The sequence below is a fragment of the Colossoma macropomum genome, unplaced genomic scaffold (genome assembly GCF_904425465.1).
Source record: "Colossoma macropomum unplaced genomic scaffold, Colossoma_macropomum, whole genome shotgun sequence".
In the NCBI taxonomy this organism is placed as follows: domain Eukaryota; kingdom Metazoa; phylum Chordata; class Actinopteri; order Characiformes; family Serrasalmidae; genus Colossoma; species Colossoma macropomum.
In genome coordinates, this window is record NW_023494802.1 from 35,765,697 (window position 1) to 35,789,038 (window position 23,342).

The following is a 23,342-nucleotide window of genomic DNA, read 5'->3' on the forward strand; positions in this document are numbered from 1 at the left end:
GTGAAGTGAAATCAAAACTGACCTTTTGCACCTTGTTAGTACACGTGCCTTGCCATCTTAAGCAATAATCATCATGCCATATCACAAAATTCTTGTTTTCCCACAATCTTCAGTCTGATTGTAATGACTTGCCCACCTCTAAAATGTCTTCTGAGTTTCGATTACATCATGCACCAGCAGGCCGTGAAACGAAATATTGACCAATAATATCATGTTTCATCTCCCCCTCCCACCACCCTCACCCATCATGAAACGAATAATGCTTAGCTAGCCCAGAGAAGAGGCCTCATGACATCTGATTCACATTGACTTTAAACTGTACATACAGTCTTTTTACATTCACCTAACAAAACAGTGTAAAACAAGTTCTTGGTTGCATTAATCTGTTATGATAAGCCAGAGAACCTCACAACCAAGTGTATATGTGGTGAAGGTGGTGTATTGCATTGCATTGTAGGATTGATGACCTACATAGACATAGATAGGTACAGGTGCATTTATACATTTGTAGCCACAGATAATTCTCAGTCAGTTACTATAATGTGCATGTATATGATAAGTGTTTCTGATAATATGGCCATTGAGTGTAGGTGCAAGATACATGTACCTACTGACAACTTAAGTTTAGACCTTTGTCACTGTTATTGCAGACAATACGGTAACACTTTATTTTGATAGCCCACTATAGATGCTCAGTCTGTCTTTAACATTCAACTAATTAGCCATTAAATGCAACTGAACTTGAAGTGTGATAGATTTTATTAGATGTAACTGTAAATCTAACCCTTTATCTTCAGTACAAATCTACACCTACTGCTAAACTTAACCTCAGTGTTGTTGATAATTAAGTTAATATAATTATTAATAATAAATTAATTATAATTTAAATATCTGTAGATTTTGTTGAGACCATCCAAAGTGTGACTGAGAGTACAAAACAAAGGCGCGTCAGTCACCTTTCAGTAAGGTTTAAGAGCTTGAATGTAATCTGCTTTATGTACACAGTGACAGGGAGAGAAGATAAGGAAGCCTTGGTTGAACAAGAGCCAGACGACGCAAGTCTGCGGTTACTGATGCACTGCAAGGCGCACAGTAGTGAATAACAAATATTTCCTTCCTGTCTCTCTCTATCAGTGTCTGTTCATCTCTGCCTCAGCTCTGCTTTGTCTGTTTATATGTCCATATGTAAAATCTCTCTTTCTCTTTTTTTCTGTAGTTATTCTGACCGACGAGGAGGTGCAAAGGAAGAAGGAGCTAATTCTGAAGCGCAAGGAAGAGGAGGCAGCACGGGAGGCGCAGAAGCCCCGCCTCACCGATGAGCAAACTCAGATCATCAACACGCTGGTGGAGGCGCACCACAAAACCTACGACGACTCCTACTCGGACTTCGCCAGATTCAGAGTCAGTGTGCATTTTGAAAACATGTTTATTCCACAGGCGATTTGCTTGAAAACTCTTAATTCGCATTTTTTTTTTTTATTTTGAATTTATTTATTTTCTTTCTTTAGCTCTGCATTTGGTACATTTTATAGCTCTTAAAGAGATGTAGAGGAGGGACTGTATTTGTTAAACTGCAGAGTGAGTGTTTGTGTAGGAACAGTTTTGGCTAGGAATGTCTCGATCTAGGCTCAGAGCCAATCTAGCCGTATTTTAATGAATCAGAAATTGGCTGTATTAAGCCCAGTCCTGTTCCAGTCCTTTCGATTCTTGCTTTTTTGTGTTTTACTTCTGCCACTGCGGTTAGAGGCGCAGCAACCTGTGACAATGAGTCCTGTTTTGAGAAGCTAACAAAGCGGTGTATACCTGCAGTGTCAGAAACTGGAACATGAAAAGTTGATATGATAATATCTTAGCAATGTGCAACACTGGTGAAAACCAACATGGGCATGTAAAACTTTTTGTTTTTGCTTCTTAATGCAAGTGGCATGCCGCCAGAAATAAGAAAAATACACTCCTGCCTCATTTCTTACTCATGAGTCTCAACTGGGGTTAAACAAAAACTATTGTGGAATTGTTCTTCTTTACTGGCCATGCCGCACGCACTGGTTTTAAAACCACTAGCAGCAACAGTGTGTTTAAAACAGAGAGAAAGGAGCAGGGTGCTGTGAACATGTTACAGGAATATGAACGAACATTGTTTTCACATTATTAAATGGTTATTTCATATTAATAGCCCACATAGAATATAAACGATATCAGTCAGGAGTTTTACACCACAATGCACATATAAAAATGATTTTGCTGCATCATTCAGAAGTAGCTTGTCACTAAATCAACAGATTGGATAATCAGTTTGTACCATAGGCCAACGTTAGACACGTTGTAAAATGAGCATTTAAAAATATAAGTTCAAGCCCAGACTTCTGTTTTTTTCTGTTTGTTTCAATGCCACGAAATGACAGAAACGTGGGAAAAATTTAAAGAATGTGTTTCTTTTTGCAAAACAAGACTTTAAAACTGAATGGATCAACATCAGCCAATACTTAATATGAAAGTACTCAGATGGGTATCGGCTGTTAGATGTTAGAAACACTAAGTTACTATAATATATTAATGATATGTGCAAGAGGGAACAGCTGTGAATTTTTGAATCTTAAGGAAAAAAAAAAAAGCAAAACCACCGTTTTGCAGTATAAATAAATGTAACAACTTGTTATGCTGCCTGTCACAGCTGCCTAAAGATGACAGAACAGGTTAAAACAGAAGTTAGGACACCACTGGTGTTGTCCTAAAGGACGGTATTTAGGAAATTTTGTCTAGTTGGGATGTTTCTTTAATACTGTTTTTCTTAGTTTCTTAGATACTCACTATGAAAGTTCTCTAATTGGATTAAATTGACTTAAACTCAGTGCAAAAGTGCTCGAATCAGATTGGATGGCAAAAAAAATGGATTGGGATGTCCCTAGAGTTGGCCTTTGATTCAACCAGTTGTGCTGAAGTGAACTGATTCTTTACTAGCTCTCCGAAAGTGCTACTTTGTGTTCTGTTAATACAGTGAAGCACTAATGTGCACGTGTGTGTGTTTGTGTGTGCTCACAGCCCCCAGTGAGAGAGGGTCCGGTGACACGCAGTGCAAGCCGTGCTGCCTCCCTTCACTCCCTCTCAGATGCGTCTTCAGACTCATTCAACCACTCACCAGGTAACTCTTTGTCTCTCACCAGGTAACTCTCTCTCTCTCAGGCACACACTCACGCACACAGAGCTGAAGCTGAATTTCCAGAACTGTCTGCAGCCAGCTGACAGTGTGTAAACTGCTTTGACCTAAAGCAGTGTTATGTGGCCTTATGCTGTACGTTAAGAAAACAAATACTGGCATGAAAAATCCGTTCTTGTACATGAACACATTCATATATGCGTACACATACATACATACCTACATACATACATACATACACGCACAGGGCAGGAAGAACCTCGGTTTTAGGTGACACGTTTTTCTGCCCTGGTGTCTGAGTCACTGTTTTAAGTCGAATATATATTACATATACAGTGACCTCCACCAATATTGGCACCCCTGGTAAACATAAGCAACACAGGCTGGAAAAAACATTCTTGATTATCTTTTTGATCATTCATTAAAAATATTAACAAAAACTTAACTTTTTTTGAAGTACACTGATCGAAAAAAACCCAAGTCTTATCAGGAAATAAATATTGTTCTCAAGTCTGTGTGTGCCACAATTATTGGCACCCCTTCATTTAATATTTTGTGCCACCTCCTTTTGCAAAGATAACAGCTCTGAGTCTTCTTCTATAATGCTTAATGAGACTAGAGAACACAATGGCAAAGGATCTGAGACCATTCCTCCATACAGAACCTCTCCAGATCCTTCAGATTCCTAGGTCCATGCTTGTGGACTCTCCTTTTCAGTTAATCCCACAGGCTTTCTATGGGGTTTAGGTCAGGGGGCTGGGTTGGCCATGACAAAACCTTAATTCTCAGGTCAGTGAACCATTTTTTGTGTTGATTTTGAGGCATGCTTTGGGTCGTTGTCTTGCTCGAAGATCTAAACTATGGCCCAGTTTAAACTCCCTGACAGAGGCAGTCAGGTTTTGATTTTATTTCCTGTCCAGGGCCTTTGGAAGAAAAGCACCCCCACAGCATCACAGATCCACCACTATACTTACCATTGGGGATGAGATACTCATGGCTGTCTTGGTGTCCACGTTAAACTCCTCTCTAGTGGTTGCTGCCAAAAATCTGTTTTGATCTGACCAAAATTTTTTCTGATAATCATCTGACCATAGAACATGGTCGCACTGAAAATTATAGTAACATTTGGCAAACTGTAGGAGCTTGAGTTTGTTGGTCCTTGACAGCAGAGGTTTTCTTCTGGCAACGCCCCCCCCCCAAAACAACTTATACTTACTGTTATATAGGTGGTGTTTGATTTGGCAGACGTTGTGACCCCAAGACCTAACTAATGTCTGCAGTTCCCCATCTGTGATGCTTGGTGATATTTTTGTCTACTTGAACCATCCTTCTCACTGTGCATGTGGTCAGTATAGACATACGTCCTCTTCCTGCTTCTTAATTGTTGACATGATAGTGAAAATGGGCATTTTCAACCGTTTAGCTATTTTCTTTTAGCCATTTCCTGATTTGTGCAGCTCAACAACCTTTTGTCACTCATCATTGCTGTTTTCTCTGGTGTTTCTCATAGTGATGGATGACCGAGGGAATCTGGTCTATGTTTTATCTCGTATATATTCTGCAGTGAATCAGGAAGTCATGGCCGACCATTTAAGTGTTCCTAATCGCTCAGGTGAACTTTAAAACATAAAATATTAATGGAAATATGCTTCAGTTACATTTTATTCTTAAGAATTACTAGGGGTGCCAATAATTCATTGACCATTGATTTATAATGATTGTTGTGTGCAACTGTATTAGGGTAGTTAGATTTGAATTGAAGGGCTGCCAATACTATCATGCATTTCTCTCTTTCTCTCTCTCTCTCTCTCTCTCTCTCTCTCTCTCTCTCTCTCTCTCTCTCTCTCTCTCTTTCTCTCTCTCTTTCTCTCTTTCCCTCCCTCTGTGTAGAGTCTGTGGACACTAAACTGAACTTCAGCAGTCTGTTGTCGATGTATCAGGAAGGTACAGGCAGTCCAGACTCCAGCGAGGACGACACCTCCCGGCTCTCAATGCTGCCCCACCTGGCTGACCTGGTCAGCTACAGCATTCAGAAAGTCATCGGCTTCGCCAAGATGATCCCCGGCTTCAGGTGTGGGGGCTGCCTGTCTTTGTGTGCTTGTTTATCTGTTAGATCTATTTGCTCATGCGGTAAAAAAAGGTGTGAGTGTGAAAGAGTCACATAGCTAGCAAGCTTAGGTTTTGTTTTTGTTTTTTAAGAACGAGTGGGGATCTTTTTAAAGGTAAAAAATTGGAAAACGGCACCAACATGTCTTTGCGGTCCGTGTACCTTTCGTTTATTGGTTTTCCGTTTCTAATACTGCAGTAGAAAAATGGAGAACGATTCATTTCCCTGTTTTGAATTTTATCAAAACACCAGACAATGCAGACTGTATTTGTTTTTTTTTCTATTTTTCCAATGCATCAAAACACATATGCTGGGAATATTAGAATCTGACATATTTTGATTTTAGTTCACTATATATTGATATTTTCTTACTTCATACCTAACAGGAAGTTAATAAAACTAAAGCTAAACTGGCTCTAGAACAGAAGCTGGATGTACGGTTTCTTCTCAAGCCATAATGTGTGCAGAACTTCCTTAAATTAGCCCCAGAACACCCTCTCAGGACACCCATGTGCATAGAAATCTCACCATATGTTGCCCCGTCCTTGATCATAGTTTTAATTAAATTATGACATGGTCAAGTATTCTCATACTCATGCACTCCTTCTCTCTTTTTTTGTCAGTGCTTGCTCATGTCTAATTTCCATAAATAACACATCTGGAAGGAGTGTTTTAGGCAAATGTTGAAACTGCTCCATGCATTAGATAAAAAATAAACAAGCGTCATTACAGTTCATTTGAGTAGGCAAGTGGAGAATCACGGTCATTACATTTCATTCAGGTAAATGGATTCAGATTTCAAAAGGTACTCTGCTGTACACTGGATGAGAGATGCAGCATGCCGGCAGAGCCACAGGTAGCAGGTAGTACAAAGAGCAGCTAAAGCACACAGCAAGTGTCGCAAGAAAGCACCGATAGACGACAAGCACAAAGCTCATTTTATGCTGTACTTATACATATTGTAAAATAATGTAATTTAGTGAGTTTATCAAGTTTTGGCATCAGCTAACAAACTCGCTGCGTTCCATCTAAAAGGTATTGGGTGAAGTATGATGTGACTGGGCTAGTAGCATTAGCTGAGTTGAAAACGTGAGTGTATGTCATGAAGACATTAGATTGTCTGCATTTCTCAGTGTAAATTGTGAGCCACATCGCTGACTATGGATTTGTGCTCCGTGGTTTAATATAGTACAACAATAGTAAGATGCTGACTGGTGTCACTGTCTCTGGAGGTGACATATCAGGTGTGCTGTGGCCTGTAGCCTATAGGAGTTACTGAATATAGTAGATAATGAGTGATTAATATTAGTTACTGTATAATTAATTGTAGGTAGTGGCCTCTGAATAATTCGTAGGGGTTAATGCATAATTTTTAGTAGATACTGAATAATTCATAGTATATACTGACATTCTTAGTAGATGCTGGGATTCATAGTACTTACTGAAAAATTCACAGGAGATACTGAATAGTTCATAGAGTCACCAAAAAATTCATAGTGGATACGGACTAATCTATTCTAATTCTTAAGATTCAGAGCTGAGTAATGAGCGCAAGTTCAAGGGCTTTAAAAAGCTCATGAGCGTGGTGCGCGTGTGTGAGAGAGAATGAGAAATAGAATGCCCCCTCGGCCGCCTCAGCACTGGCTGGTGTGTTATTGCCGTCGTTGTGACCCGTGTGAGCCGGCTTGTGTTGGAGCCAGATGTCTTTTGATCATTAATAGGAAAGAAGAGAACAGCATGTTTATCTAGTTTTTACCACATTAGTGCCACCTACAAATAAATATGGATATTCATATGGAGCAGAAACTAAATACAAAATAATTCTGAAAAGGTTATGCGTGTGTGTGGTGTTGCTAAAGTGTCCAGTTGTCTGGGTAACCATAGAAGGTTCTGTACATCCTGTCCCTGTGAAGAGGAAAAACAAGATTGACGTAAAGCACCCCCCATGCCCACACATACACACACCAGTTCTCTTATTAACATCCACAGGTCTTTTAAGATGACGTGGAAGCACATGGATTTCTGAGACTTTTATTAATGTTCAAAGGACACAGGCACAGGCTTGATGCACTCACCCCTACGTTTATGATCATTCTTCATACATGCACACGCTGTATGCGCACACTCATACACTCACACACACACATGCACACACATCCTGACCTCCCCAGAGTTTTTTTCTGAGGAAAACCAATTGGGTGCACAGTCCAGAAGACAGTGTTGTACATTGAAGGTTCAGGGGTGAATTGCTCTAGAGATAAATTTCTGATACAGTCTAAAAGAATGAAATATGACTTGTTTTATGGCTTATTTACATGCAGATGTGTGTGTGTCTACATATCCAGTGCTGTGCAAAAGTCTTAGGCCATCTGAGTAAATGAGACGTTAAGCCTTATAGGTGGACAGCAAGCATTTTAAGAGTTTCATTCCAAAATGCTGTAAAATGGAAGCCACTTTTTGGTGGTATTAATCACAATATAGCACTGATATTTCTTGTGTGTGTAAAGCCCACTCTTAACAGCATATGTCATGGAAAAATAAGGAAAATTCTTGAAAGTGGTCCATGATGTGTTTTGGAACTAAACCCATCATTTGTTATTTGTTCAAAGAAAACACTAACATTAGAGTAAATACAAATATAATTTGATGTGTCTCAGTGTGTTGGGTGATTCCACATTTGGGGTGCCATTTGGCCCTTGTAAGTCTTATATATAAAAAATAAAACCATTTTTTATAAATTTCAACAATCTTAGAAAACATGTATGTAACCCTTTAAAATTGTGTTAACCAATCTCAGGAACTATATCTCATTTTACAAGATTTCTTTGCTGTCATTGGCTTCAGTGAGTAACGTTAATGGCATGAGGACATTAAGGACAGTCTAATGATTTACTCAAAATGTATTTTAATGAATCTTTTATTTTCAGTCTTCAACTTGGGTAAAAGAGTTGTATTTCCAAAGTGGCCTCATCAGTCAGCATCACAATATCATTGAAAATAAAAAATTTCATAGGGGTCAATGTGTTCAGGTAATAGGGTTGAGTGAGTTGTGGGACACTAAAATGTACTTTTCCACAACATAGATGACTCATGACAAAAGGATGTTTAAAGAACATGAGATGTTAAATGAGTGCAAAAAAATATGATTTTTAAATATTTTAGTGATGATATTTGAAGGTAAATTGCAGTTATAGTGGTTTGGGACAGGAAAAAAGACTGTTTTCTAAGTGTTGTAGACTTCAGTTTAATCTGAAACATGCACATAGGTTGTTGTGAAGGACACTTTATTTATGTTTGAAATGTCTTTTACCTTCACATTTATCTGTAAATGTAACATCAGTGGGACACAGATTTCACCCATTCTAGGACTTGCCCTGTTAGCTTGACTGTTTCCAAAGCTCTCCTCGAGGAAATCCATTATTTACAGTTATCATCCAAATCCATGCAATGGCTGGATTGCACTTACCTGTAATAGAAGACCCGTTGGTTAGGTCTTCAGGAGCTGGACAGAAGCCTTTAAACATTACATTAACCACCAAAATGATTAAGAACAGACAGTGGAATCATGTTTTGATTTATAATGGGTGAGACCATTTCATGAGAGAACAGCACTTTAGGCCTTCTGCTAGGCTGAGATGTCTGACTTCAAACACCAGTGCTAGCCTAACCTTTACTCTTGTCACTGAGAAACTGCAGCGTACATAGTAACATATATGGAATGTATTTTACAGACTTTATACATTTTAACTCTAAAACTAAAAGTTCATGTGCACCATTCTTAGCTTAGCGCTAACACAGCATTAACATTGTTGTAGCAGTGGGTTCCTTTTCGTTTTCTACCGTTTTGACACTTACAGCCCAAACCGAAGGCCTATCTGATATCACAGAAGACTGCAGTGTGCAAGTGAGCCTCTAACTAATGATAGTGTTGTTTACTGTGCGTTGTGAGCATCCTGACCAAAGTATTCATGTAAGCCGAGATAAGTTATTTCGGCCAAAACGCAGGTCATTCTTTAACCAATAACCACATTATTGATTCACCAATGCATTTTATATACAGCAGGTTGAAATCACAGTTGAAATATGTAACAATGTTGTAATACCTAGTATTTCATCTGTATTGTGCACGCTCAGTGTGTAGGTGTGTTCATCGCCGAGCAGTGTGACTCATAGGTCTCAGTTTATGGTCGGCAGGTGAATGGAGTTTTTAGAAGCTGCTGGAAGTGTCTCTGCCACATAATTGATTCGTTCCCAATAGTGCGTAAGTGGCCCAGTGGGACATGAAGAACAGAAAACATCTTTCATCAGACTGCACAGCTTGTATTCATTTCCCCTTGTTCTTTCTGGTCCTTAATTACACAATTGTCTTTTATTCGCAGTGACAGTTTTGGAAAGATTTTCTTAATAAACAAGTGATGATGCAGTAAGCATCCCAGCTTAAATGGTGCGCTGTTTTCTCTCTGTCTCTCTCTCAGGGAGCTGACTGCAGAGGATCAGATAGCTCTACTGAAGTCCAGCGCTATAGAGATCATTATGCTGCGCTCTAATCAGTCCTTCAGTTTGGAGGATATGAGCTGGAGCTGCGGAGGACCCGACTTCAAATACTGCATCAATGATGTGACCAAGGGTGAGACACTGTACACACAGCAAATACTGCATACTAGACATGGAAAAATGCATCTGTGCATTGATCCGAGGACGGAGCGGTTCAACTGATTGTGGAATGTAATAATCAAATTTATTTGATTAAAATAATATTCAGTAGCTCTTATTTTGGCTAAAATTCAAATTTAGGCTCAGGCTATTTTCTGATGTAAAAACAAAATGTATTGCTTTCATTATCTATATTTCACTGCTGTGTAAATAGGTGCTCCAGTCACATTTGTTTAGTCTGTGTATTTTGTTTAAAAATGATTTAGAATTTATCAAAACAATTTTTGAGATTATTTTGGTACAAGAGATTTGCTGTCTGTCGTTTTCTAAAGTATTGCAATTTAATCAAGCTGTTTTGAGTCACTTCTTTTGCATACAAATAATGTGATAAAGGTTGTGTTAAATACATTCATACAGTACTGTGCAAAAGTCAGAGATCACCTTTCATTTGTGTCATTTTTCAGTCAAAATGGCCCACAAGCACAAAATTTTCATTTTGCAACTGATGACTCAAACTCAAACTTTTGTGTCCATTCTTTACCTTTATTACAGCTTCCATTCTTTCAGGAGACTCACTTTCAGCTTTTTAGGGAAATCTGCAGGAATATTTTTCCACACCTCCAAAGTTCAGTCTTAGTAGAAAATGCAACCATCTTCTATCTTCTCACGATTCAAGTAAACCCAAATGCATTCAGTGGTTTTGAGATCTGGGGCCGTATTACAGAAACTTCTCAAGTCTGAAATCTTATCTAATTTATCAATATGACAATTTCAGTTAGGACTGGATTTAGGACAGGAGCTGTTACAGAACAACAGTTCTTAAGTTCATGGTCTCATCCAAAATCCCGATAAGAAACATCTTTACTAGGCTAAATTTCCTAAATTCTGCCCTAGCTTTGACAGTGGTGTCCTAACCTCTGCTTTAACCATCTGTTTCTATCATTTTATGCATTGAAATGCATTTTTTCCAACAGCAATTTAAAAAAATCTCAGTCACCGCAGACACGATCTCCACAGGCCCCTCGTATTACCTTCTTGTGAATGTTGATGAGACAGAGCTGAATGTGTGTCTGTTTATTAGGAGGAATGACGTTAGCGCAGTCGGCTAAAGCATTTGGGAAACTAAAACTGGAATAGGAGAGCAGCAACGCTGTGATAAACAGCACAAAGCGCTGTCACAGTGTTTTTAACTTCAAGTTTATCACGCTTTAGTTCTGTAAGATACTATTCCTAGTTCCTAAAGATTTGCTTCTGTAATATAAATTTGTGAAAAATCTTATCTTGACCTGTTAGATCTTAAGACAAAAGATAGGAAGTTTCTGTAATATGGCCCCTGGGGTGGTCAGGCCATTGTTGTAAGAACACCAGCAGCCTCTTTATTTGATTCGTAAATGTTCTCCTTTGTTGTCTGTTTCCTTTTCTAAGTAAGGGCTTCTTAACACCTACACATTTTTTAGACCTATAGCGTTAAGTTGTCTTCCCATAGTGGAAGGATGGACAGAAACTTCAGATCTAAACCAAGAGTGGAGCTTGATTTTCTCCTCTCTCTTAAACCCGAAAGCTTTAAGTGCTGTTGTGATGGGGTCAGTTTTGGTGGTCCACCAGGTCTTGGACGGCTGTTAGGAGGTTAATTTTCTCTGTATCTTTTAATCATTTTTGAACTTCAGTTTTGATAACTCCTGATTTTTTTTTCTGCTCTGAAATATCTCCTGAAAAATGAAAAGCTTGTACTGAAAGGCCATTTTGATTAGAATATTAAGTAAATGAAGGGTGGTCTGTCATACGTATTAATTCATAAACTGGTTTCACCTCCCTGCAGCTGGTCATACTCTAGAGCTGCTGGAGCCGCTGGTGAAGTTTCAAGTAGGACTGAAAAAGCTCAATCTGCATGAAGAGGAACACGTGCTGCTCATGGCCATCTGCCTCATGTCTCCAGGTGTGTGTGTGTGTGTGTGTTTTAATTGCTGTGTGTTTCTGAGGAAATGAATAGTTCCATACCAGCTCATCTCGAGATGGGGTGATTTTCATGCATTTGCACAAAAAGCTTTGATGCCTCACCTGCTATGTATCTCTCTCTCTCTCTCTCTCTCTCTCTCTCTCTCTCTCTCTCTCTCTCTCTCTCTCTCTCTCTCTCTCTCCCTCTCTCTCCCTCTCTCTCTCGCTCTCTCTTTCTCTTTCTAACTCTCATTTCTCCCCCCCTCCTTTATTTCTGTCCTTTTCTGTCTTTGTCTCCCTCTTTTTTAAATCCTTTTTACCTTTATTTCTCTCTCTTTCTCTTTCTCTCCGATTTCTTTCCTCCTGCCCTTTTTTTTCTTTCTCTCTCATTTCTTTTCCACTGGTCTCGCTCTTTCCCTTTTATTTCTCTCTTTGTCTTTGTCTCTTTTTTTCTCCTTTATCACTTCCTTCTCACTGCTCTCACTCTTTCTCTTTTTCTCTTTCTTTTTGTCTTTTTGTCTCTATCTTTCTCTCTCATTTCTTTCTTACCTGGTCTCTCTCTCTCTCTCTATATATATATATATATATATATATATATATATATATATATATATATATATATATATATATATATACACACACACCTCTCTCTTTCTCTTTTTCTCTCTTGCTCTATCAGACCGGCAGGGTGTTCAGGACCATGCCCGCATCGAGGCCCTGCAGGACCGCCTCTGCGAGACTCTTCAGGCCTATATCCGCATCAATCACCCTGGCGGTCGGCTGCTCTACGCTAAGATGATCCAGAAGCTGGCGGACCTGCGCAGCCTGAACGAGGAGCACTCCAAGCAGTACCGCTTGCTCTCCTTCCAGCCCGAGCACAGCATGCAGCTCACGCCACTCGTGCTCGAGGTGTTCGGCAGTGAGGTCTCCTAGCGCCTGGGGCGGCCCCTCGCAGTCCCCCGCCCAGCCCCTCGCCATGGCAACAGCACCGCCCGGGACGCCACACACACATCCAGCAGCAGAGGCCCTGTGCAGGGCACCAGTGTGTCAGGGGATGGAGAATGATTACGGGGGACTGTAGGGGTGGGTGTGTGTGTTTGTGGGTGAGTGTGTGTGTTGGCGTGATAGCGTGCGTGAGGGGAGGGAGGGCGATCATGTTTGTAAGTCCGGAGAAGGGTCATGGGCATGCTTTTAGAATTCCCTTTTCTGAGCTAAAGGGAATATTAAAAAAGAATGTACTTATAAATATAAGAATAGAACTATAAATATAAGCTAATATCTATATTTAAGAGAGATGGTTTCTACTAAAACTTAAGCATATGGCTGGGTTATCCTCTGTTGTAAAATAGGATTAGCAAGCCCCTTTTGGATTGTGTTTGTGTGTGTGTGTGTGCGCGTGTATGGCGAGACGTTTAGAGATGTGTGTTTGTGTGTATTATGAAAGGACACTAACAGACGTGCACACACACTGAATGAAGTGCAAGGGGGCTTTCTATTTTTGATGTCTGTATAGATAGGATATTTAATGACCACAAGAGAGTGAGCCAACAAGAATGTGACTGAATCCCAAGACCTGAAATTGAATATGCTAACACTAAGCCTAGCCTAACAGGCTAATTATAATTACCTCTAACGACAAGTGTAGGATCTGTTACAGTTGGAAAAGGCCCAGTTTTTACATCTAATTCTAGAATATCAGTCTGTACTGATAGGTGCAAAAGTGCCAAAAGATTATATAGCTGCCATGTTTCACAAATCAGTATGTATCTTTTTACTGATGGCTAAAACTGATAAGATGTGCATCTCAGAGGTTTTGCTTGTGAATGAGGCAGAATCACTTCTGTTTGTCAGTATGCAGTCTTGTGCAAAAGTCAGAGACCACTCTTCATTCTTTTCATTTCCAGTCAAAATAGCAATTAAGGACAAATGATTCATTTTTCAGCATCAGAGGAAAAAAGGAATCATTAACAGCTAATTATATTACATTATTTTAGTATTTAGTGTGTCCACTCTGCCTTTATTACAACCTCCGTTTTTTTCAGAAGAATTGCTCTCAGTTTTTCAAAGAAATCTGCAGGGATATTTTTTCACACCTCCAAAGTTCAGTCTTAGAAGTTGATTGTATTTTCTGCTTCTCTCTATAAGTAATCCAAAACACATTCGATGGGGTGGTCAGTCCATTCTTTATTCATGTAATTTTTATATATGTGTTTTAATAACAGTTTCATATATTTTTTTAAATTTTAGTTTTGGAAACACCTGTTTTTTTTTCCACTTATTTTCCTTTGACTTTCCCCTTCCTTAGTGCAAATGATTATCTTATATCTAATATCCTCAGAAATATCTCCTAAAAAAGAAAACCTTGCACTTAATGCCCATTTTGGCTGAAAAGTAAATAAATGAGAGGTGATTTCTAATTTTTGCACAATATCCTGTTCCAATCTCCCATAGCACATTATGTGCTGCCCACCATTCGACTGTCAGTATTAGGATATAAACAAAGGAATAATGTATTATTAGTGCAGCAAACAGAGTAATTCACGGTAATTTCTGAGATTGGGGCAGGCAATTACATAAAGCAGTTCCAGTTTTGTGCTGCTCTCTTGTGGTCGTACATTGTAAATACCACTTTTATTATTTCTGTACATATTAAGTCTAATGAAAAACGACAACGTAGGCAAGTACTAAGATAACTAATCAGTTCAGAAAAAGCTTGGGAGAAATATGCAAATATGATTTTTTTTTTTTTTTTCCTATGGTTTGGTCTCTTTTCTCTGAGGTGACAATAAGCTTTGACAACTTTTATCTATCCATGATATTAGGTGCGAATTGATCATTTAATATTACTTTTATTGTTATTATCTTTATTATTATGATATAGTTTTGTATGGATTTGGATATTGTGTTCCAGATGTCCTGCATCGGTGCATCGGAAACCTTTTTTTTTTTTCTCTCTTCTTTTTTGCAAATCAATGAGACATCTCAAACCAGACTCTTGCTGCTGTGCAAAGCCTTGCTAGAACTTTATGACTGGGGAAGAAGCAGAAACATCACTGAACACATGGTGTTTCTGTTCTGACCATAAACGCTGCCTCAAACAATCCAATCAAGGGGAAGAGATCCCTCATATATCTATAGTTACACCCATGCGCCTCCTGTTACGCCAATACTTCTGCCGTAATACCGTAGCCTCATGTGCGAGACTCTACAAAGCTTTAAATGGCTGTGGAAGAACGGAAATCGGAGGACGGACAGATGGTGTCTGGCTGCTAGAGGACGGAGCTGCAATGTTTTTTGAGCTCCTGTTTGAAATCTCTTTGTGTTAAAAAAAAAAGAAAAAATGCTTCATAGGTTAGAAAAGCTAGAAAGAGCTAGAATGTTCTGCAACCATACAAGAAGTTGGAGGAACAGACATACGTGTCTGGACGAATGTCCGCAGGTGGCCCACGCGGTTGTGAAGGGGGCTTTTAAGAGATAGACTCTGACACTCAAGTTGCTTGCTCTCTTGCTGGCTTGCCTGACTAACTGGACAGAGTCATGGGATGTCAGCGCCACCAAGTGGACATTGGATTAACCTACAATTACTGTGTATATTATACTAGCTATGATCAGCTTCTTTTGGATTATTTCTAATAGCTAAGGAGCATAAGCTTTGTCATCCACAGCTGTGAAAGGATACACAGAGATGGCAGTTGTCTCTACAAAACGAACTTATTTCCCCTCTTCAGACCCAGGTCAGCGTCGTTGCCTCCGTAGCCTTACAAGAACTTCAACTCGGAACAGCCGACTCAGTGCAACTGGATAACTCTCAAGAAACTCAACAAGGGAAACAAAAGATAGTCTCACGTACGGATTACACACACACACATACACTCATACACATTTATCAGGACTATCTCCACCATGGTTTCAGCAGGGAAGAGTTCAGCAATTTTGGCCCCAGAGGGACTCTTTGGCCTCAGCCAAGCTAACTAAGGAAGGACCCAAACGTATTTGGCACAGAAAGGTTCCCTCCATTTGGTCTCATTGCATTTTGGCTGCAGCGAGGTCAATGGTGAGGTACCAGGAATTGGAAACAGAATAGGGCTTCTAGCACAGAGGTCCCTTTTTATCAGTGCTTCAGTATTTCGAGATGGGGAAACTTCTTTGTGATGCTGAGGAAGACCTTGTGTACGCTATTCATTTCTGAATCGTTGTGAGCTTGCGAAAAAGGGTTATTGTTTGTTCTGAATGATTTGCTTCTACATCTATGCGATATCAAGGTTGGTTATAATATGAGCAAGGTGGGGCTAGGAACAGAGCAGCTAAAATTCAGGAAGGTTTGGCTTTGGGATTTCAGCACAACTGTACATTTTGCTGGGCAATTATCAGGATTACATCATAATCTTCTTTGGGGATGCAAATTTTGGCATCTTTTAACCGATAACCAACTGTCGGTTAGTCTGTGATTAACCGTTAACCGGCACGTCTAAAATCAGGGACGTAACCTTAAAACTGATTGCTGCCGATCTAAAGTCTAATTGGCTGAAGCGGTAGTTCAGAGCTATTGTAAAATACCTGACATATGCGCTGTTACGAGTGCACATATTAACCAAACTCTTTACCAGTGCTCCGAGATGTTCAAAAGTGTTCCTTCATTGGACCCTGGAGCACAGTATTGATTGGTGGAACAGCCCTGTGTTTTTAATTGTGTGCAAATACTGAAAGGTTGATGAAATGACTGGAATATAATGATTGGGCTACTGAAGGTTCTATCTTCTAACTTTCTGAAGTCTTGTTTACCTGGTTAGAATGACCATAAATGCCATGACCAAAGCTAGCTTTGGCTCAGTGTACCTCAGTAGCTCTCGAAAGCCGTCGCCGTCCACTACGTCCTTGTCTGTACTTTTACACATCCGTGTGATTTCCTCACACCGCCATACATCACACTTTCTCTGTGAGAACATACTCCAAATAGTCTGTCTTATTGCTGTTTGCTTTGGATATTGTACGTTGTACGTTGTATTTGCTGTCGTCCTCTCGTAAAGTGGTCCCGGACACCACTGTTTTTTAGATATGAGCTTCATTTTTGGTAGGCCTATCTAGCAAAACCAGCTGCCTATTGCGCCCTTGTGCGCACAACTCAAAACTGTTCCTCCACTTGAATGATAAACTGTCGGAAAAAGCATTGGACGAACAGTTGTTTATTTGTCTGTTAACGGTTAATCGGTTAATCATTTACATCCCTAATCTTCTTTGAATACACCTAGCAAAGGACAAAGCTACAGACTAGCCCCGCCATGGCCACACTCTTAGGCTGAGTAGGGCATGTGCTCCAAACCTTGTTAGAAAAGAAATCTAGACTTAGTTGGGTTCAACTTCTAGAATTTTCATTCAGGCAGGCCCAGCTGGCTAGGTTTGGTCGAAATATGTTGGCCTGGGCTTCAAGCTCATGTGTGATTATTTTGTAAGAGCAGATGAGCAGAGCAGAACCTCATATGACTCTGAAAGCTGATTGTGTAAGGAGACACACACCGACAGGTGCCGTTGTTAACCAAAATGAACTACCTCTCCCATCCGCACATGTATTCAGTACACGATTGTGTTTCATCAGTTTTTTTTTGTTTTGTTTTGTTTTGTTTTTTTAATTTAAAAGAAAAAAACACACACACACACACACAAACACACACATACACTAGTTCTTTCTCTTATTTATTCCTCCAACTCAAATGCTGGACTATTTACCTCAAGACATCTGCATAATAAGCCTACAGTTCAGAGGGTGCTCTGTCTCTTGCCAGGCGGCTAAACCCCGTTTCTTTACGTGCTGTGTGCAGTGTGACTGTGCAAACAGTGTTGGTTGCAGCATGATTTTGGTAGCCCATTAGCCTGGTGAGATGTTCCACTAGACTGAAAGCTATTTTCTGCCAGTATTAGCTTGCTCTCTTGCCAACTAGCAAAGCATTGACAACCAAGTTGGATAATTCCATGCTATGCTAATCGAGGTACATTTTTGCAGACTGTGTCTTTCTGCTGTGGGGTTTTGTCCGACACGCTTTGCTTGGTTCGTGAGCGGTTGGCTACATTTGTGTAGAGTGTCTTTGGTGTTGCATTGCAGCTTTTTGGCGAAGGGTCTAAGAGCTTGCTTTGAATCTCCTGCTGCACAGACAGCTGCTGCTCTTCTCTCTTTCTGTCCGTTCTCTCTTTCTCTCTGATCATTGCTCTCTCTGTTATATGAGACAGACATTGCCCTCTACCTTCAATTGTACAGTCAGGCAAAAGAACAAAAATGGCCCCAAAAAAGGATGTTTCAAACTTATCGTGGACTCGCACCTCAAATCAACCAAACACAGTCTGATTGTATTTCATTATTCATTTTCTCATCTTGTTGGTGGATGACAAATGAGCTCAGTTATCTATCCAGATTCATTCAGTTGTCTAGGCATTGCTGGCGTCCTGTCTGGAGGCTTCCTTGCTGCTTCAATCCTCCTGTGCTACCTCCTCACAAACTGGTTTACACATGCTCACACACACAAACACACACACAGTCATATACCATCCACCAGCAGTCTTGCCTGTAATCTGTTCATTTTTATGGGTCTCATCTGTCATAGAATTGTATTATTATTATTATTATTATTATTATTATTATCTTTTGTCAGATTGAATCTGCACCTGACCGGGAAAATAGTCAGTGCTTTGCAAGATTCATTCATTCATCCACATGCTAGCTCAGTTACAGTACCTCTGTGTGCCTAAAACCCAAAGCCTTATTTTGGGAGAGTGTCAGGGTTCAGCTGTTTAGTTTTAATGCAGAAGTGCAGCCCAAGTCTAAGTGGTTCTGCCAAACATTTATTTTTTAGCCTGCACTCCACATCCGAGACTGAAACAATCTAGAGTCAATGGGTCATTCTCACGAAACAGCCTCAAACCATGTCCATAAATATAGAGTGTAATAATTATTATGTAGGTAAACACTATTCAGTACTGAGTACTGAGTGGACCGTGCGCTTGGCTGGGCAATGCTTTGGCTGCACATTGTCGTTTGCATTCTTGTGTTGTGTTTTTCCACTAAGAAAATGAACCAAAACAACAATATGTTGTGTGGCATAAGTGAAAAAGCAAAACCGTAATAGCTGACGACAAACGCTTAGTCCAACAGCAGTATACAGATTATTAAAAAGAAAAAAACCCAACTAAAATCTTAATGTGTTACAATAATGAGAATTAGGTCACTTAACCCTTTACCAAGCCAAGTTTTATTACACACTTCTACAACCTAAGAAAAGCTCCATTAGTCCCTGTAGTTAATGAATAAAAAGTATTATTACGTAGTAAACCTGGAATGTTATGGGGTTAAAAATTGGAAAATGTTGGAAAATAACTATTTAAAATTTATTTATTCAGGTTTAATTAAATTTGTTTGTATATATGAAAAAAATATTATTTTTTTAACCATTTAAATTTTTCAAGTAGGGTCCCAGGGGATCTAGTGTTCGTGAGAATAACCCCAACGCTGCTGGAGGTAGAATTCACAGCCATTGATGGAAAGTTCTAGAATGCTCCAGAAAGTTCTAGCATGCAAGTTTATCAGTCTGTTGAGAATTCTAGAGCCGACCAAGTCCGAATGGCTGAGGGTTCTTCAGTCTTGGATGAGTCTAGATTAGTTTGTTTCGGTTTTGGAGCTCAGACAATATACAGACTGAAAGGAACTGTAATGGTCCAAAGCCAAACTCGGGGAAAGCTCACGAGGGGAAAGCTGTAGATCCACGCACTCGTCTCAGACAGACAGGTGGAGAGAACGTCCTGGAGTCAGCTGCCTTACTTTCAGTCTTTTACATTTTAACCTTTTACTCAAAGCAGCGTGCATTAAGCCTATCTGGTACATAACACATTTCTATATATCTATATATCTATTTACATATACGTATACTGTATATTGTACAGTTGCATGTGCATTCTCTCAGGTAAAAGCTGAGCATGGTGTTTTATTATTCTTTTTCAGTGGAATAGTCAATAATATCTAGAAATGTTAAGGCTTTTGTCACTCTGTCATGTTCATGTTGGCATTAAGAGAATTAAGACATGCATTCATCCAGTGAAGGTCAAATAAATATGCAATGTGAAGACTTTATGTGTGTAGATTTAATCATGAATTTGTGACTCAGGCTAAAGAAAAACATACAAAGACGGAAGCAAACCATATATTTTTGTAACACTCTTGTAGCATTTTCGTAACGTGGTCACATACACGAAGTTGAAGAGATGGACAGCAGTAGTTAGCCACCATGCTTTGGCAGGAGCAGATTTTCAAATCAGTACCTCATTGTGCTGAGCCTGACCCAGTTAAGTTCTGTCTGAGACTGTTTTACTGGAACTCCAGGTGGACTCTTGATTTTTCGGGTTTTCCCCCAGAACTTTCTGCATCAGCATATGTACAGAACGTTTAACAAACACTAGATTTGTGCCTACTGCCTCACTGAAATGATCTGGACTCGATGTACATAGAGTTAAAACATTCTCAGAGAGACTCTGAGAGTATTGGAAGATTCTAAAACACAGTTTGAGAAGGATCTGGATTTTTTCAGTCAGGCCTAACTCCACTCTGGAGTTTCTATACTGATCATCAGCAAACCAATCAGAGCAGCTTCTTGGATTTCAAACTAGTTTGAGGGGAAACCGGAATACTCAGTTCCGCCTGGACCAGTTGTGGGTGATGTGGATTTTAGTGGACCATTCATGGCTTTCCAAAAATACACCTAACTCACATACGTGCACATGCAATCTCATTTCTTGTATGTCTAGAATCTCAAGAGAAGCACTTATTGTATTTGATACTTCACATAGAGAGAGAAGAAACTCACATGTAGAACTCACTTCAAATTCCAAGTTGGCTTAGTCTGCCTGGCCTAGGCTTAACATTGTAAAGATATTCATGCTCAAATCGTGTAGAATTGCCATATTTCCCCCATTTTTGTCCTTGTCTGTTCTGTCTTAATGTCTCTACTATCTTCCTGAAAGTCGCTCCATTACACATTTATTTTGTGCATTGTATGTAGTAATTGAAATGTTTTGGAGAAAATAAACAGCTGTATATAGTGATGCTAACGGTGTGGACTTCATTGTATGAATGAACTGTACTGTGGCTGTAAAACAATATGGAAAAAAAAGGCCACCAAAAGGTGTTACTGTCACTAAAACAGGCAACAGGTTGGCCTTATGTGCAGGGAAAAAAGTGGGAAAATGCCCCTTAAAGAATGTCCATTTACTGCAGAGCTAAACTGTATCTGTGTATGAGTTTAGCATGTACAGGATGCAGATGCATAAACCTACACTTAGTTAAGGGAAATAAACTGGAACAGCAGTCAATAAAACGCTTGTGAAGGGAAAGAAGCCGCACTACCTGGGGTAGGAAGACCCCCTGGTGAATCTTGCATCAATGTGTCATCTATAGGTTTTACAGAATGGATAACTTATGTTAAGTCATACTTTAGTCAGTGCATTTGTTTCATAAATTGTGATATTAATCAAAGTACAACACTAAAAATATTACATTTTAAAATGAAACATTAAAAAGGCTTTATGAATTTCAGTTTATATCTATTATTATTCTGCTGTGCTCCATTCTGACAAAAGACAAATGACAGTTAAATAGAGACATGATAATTAAATAGCTATTGTGATTATATTAATGACAATGATTACTAGACATGACAAAAACAGATCAGATGTTACTGTGTTCCTGCAAAACTCGGATACAAACAAAAAAAAAAGAAATCCAGCCAGCGATCACTACAGCTTGCATGTAATGCCAGTGCTAATCACTCAGTGAATCTGCAGTAAACAACATGACGTTTTCTATTGTCAAAATCTAAATAAATGCTATTTCTGAGGCAGTACGTCCCAGGAGTGTGGAGATCCATATGCAGTTTAGGAATTCACTGGACTACAGCCGTTCAGTAAATGTGTCTGAAATAAATTGTCCACATTATTTGATCAGGAGAAATATGAAGAGGGAGGTGGCTTCAATGTTCATAGAAGTTCATTTAGTTGTATTTTATTTAACACTGATTGTACTTTTTTAGAATGTTAACACTTTTGCACATACAATATCAAACTTTAACATTTAAAAAAGTTAGGAAAACTTGATTTTCCATGAGCCCATTCAATAGCTAATTTTAATAACAATAAGAAATATAAAAACTGTTATTAGTCTATAAATCCACATAAACCCATATGAATGTTCTGTTACATCCACAGAAAATATGAGAATGTGATACACAGGACAAAAATTGAATGCACTTTGTTTCAGCCATGCTGTCAGTTCCCAAGTTTTGAAACTATAAATCCAATCTGAGCATATGATTCTTGCTCAAAAAACGTGAATGATTCGAGATGAGCATTGTTATGTTCAAAATAGCCTGCTAGCCTACATACTGCTTACATCCTGATTGTGTCCAAAAGCAGTATGCAGTATGCCAGAGAGACCCGGATGACTCACTGCTCCAGCAAAATATTCCAGTACACGAGCAGAGCTTTCTTCATAAAATACTGCATCCCATAATGCCATGCGGCCATCACTTACATAATCACCTGGATATTTTAATAGTCCTGAATTGAGCCTTTCAATACATTAATAACGGCAAAATGAAAGAAATCTGTCCAAATCCTGCTGCACTCAGTGCACGCTGAAGCCCCACCAGCTCTCTCTGCTGGTCTGTTTAACTAATAAAGTTAACTTGCTGCATGTAGAATGTAGTTAAATTAATTGTAACAAAAGTTGGTCTCAACCAAACAATCCACTCAGCATCAGCTGTTCAGGCTCATGTCTGAAATCACTGCTCAGGAATACAGGTGTGTTTGGAAACCACACAGAGGAATCCAAAGCTGACATTTTTAAAGTTTATTTTTGGCTTTGGAGATGGGTAGAAAATACCCAGAAGCGCCGTCAGGGATTTTGGGCCCCGCCACCACCGCAGGCCACGCCAGCCCTGAAATTATAACACCGTGCAGACATGCACGCAACATCCTGCATGTAGGCTTCAAAATTAGCTAATGTTAGCATGCTAATCCCTTGAAAGCTATAAAATGGACACTCACTAACCTAAAACTGCAAATATGATGTCATCTATATTACAAAAAAACAAACATAACATTAACAAGAGGTTGTAAACCTTTTTTTGAAAATGAATTGTGGAAAAAAAAGAATGCTAAAAAGGATTTAATCATTTTTCTATTTTATAATAATAAAAAATTCCATGGTCCTGTAATTATGCCAACTGACATGTCGTTCAACATGATGCTGCTCACTTCCTTGTTCAGTTCAGTGGTATGGGGATGAGGAGGCCGGGCTGGTTCACTGGTAGGGATATGGGGATGAGGAGACAGGGCTGGTTCAGTGGTAGGGGTATGGGGATGGGGGACAGGGCTGGTTCAGTGGTATAGAGATGGGGAGACAGGGCTGGTTCAGTGGTATGGGGATGGGGAGACAGGGCTGGTTCAATGGTAGGGGTA

The 23,342-nt window shown here is 39.5% G+C and overlaps 1 protein-coding gene across 2 annotated transcripts in view; it reads left to right on the plus strand.

Moving 5' to 3' along the window:
- Nucleotides 1-13,836, plus strand: part of vdra (vitamin D receptor a) — a 69,107-nt gene extending 55,271 nt beyond the window's left edge. The window contains exons 5-11 of one of the 2 annotated variants that reach the window (XM_036591065.1): nt 1,217-1,401; nt 3,040-3,139; nt 4,665-4,766; nt 5,045-5,225; nt 9,737-9,888; nt 11,734-11,850; nt 12,529-13,836. In XM_036591065.1, the coding sequence (XP_036446958.1) occupies nt 1,217-1,401; nt 3,040-3,139; nt 4,665-4,766; nt 5,045-5,225; nt 9,737-9,888; nt 11,734-11,850; nt 12,529-12,782 (1,091 nt within the window). In that variant the 3' untranslated portion in view covers nt 12,783-13,836. The remainder of the gene's footprint in view (nt 1-1,216; nt 1,402-3,039; nt 3,140-4,664; nt 4,767-5,044; nt 5,226-9,736; nt 9,889-11,733; nt 11,851-12,528) is intronic. The other variant, XM_036591066.1, reaches the window with a different exon arrangement.
- Nucleotides 13,837-23,342: the final 9,506 nt, after the last annotated feature.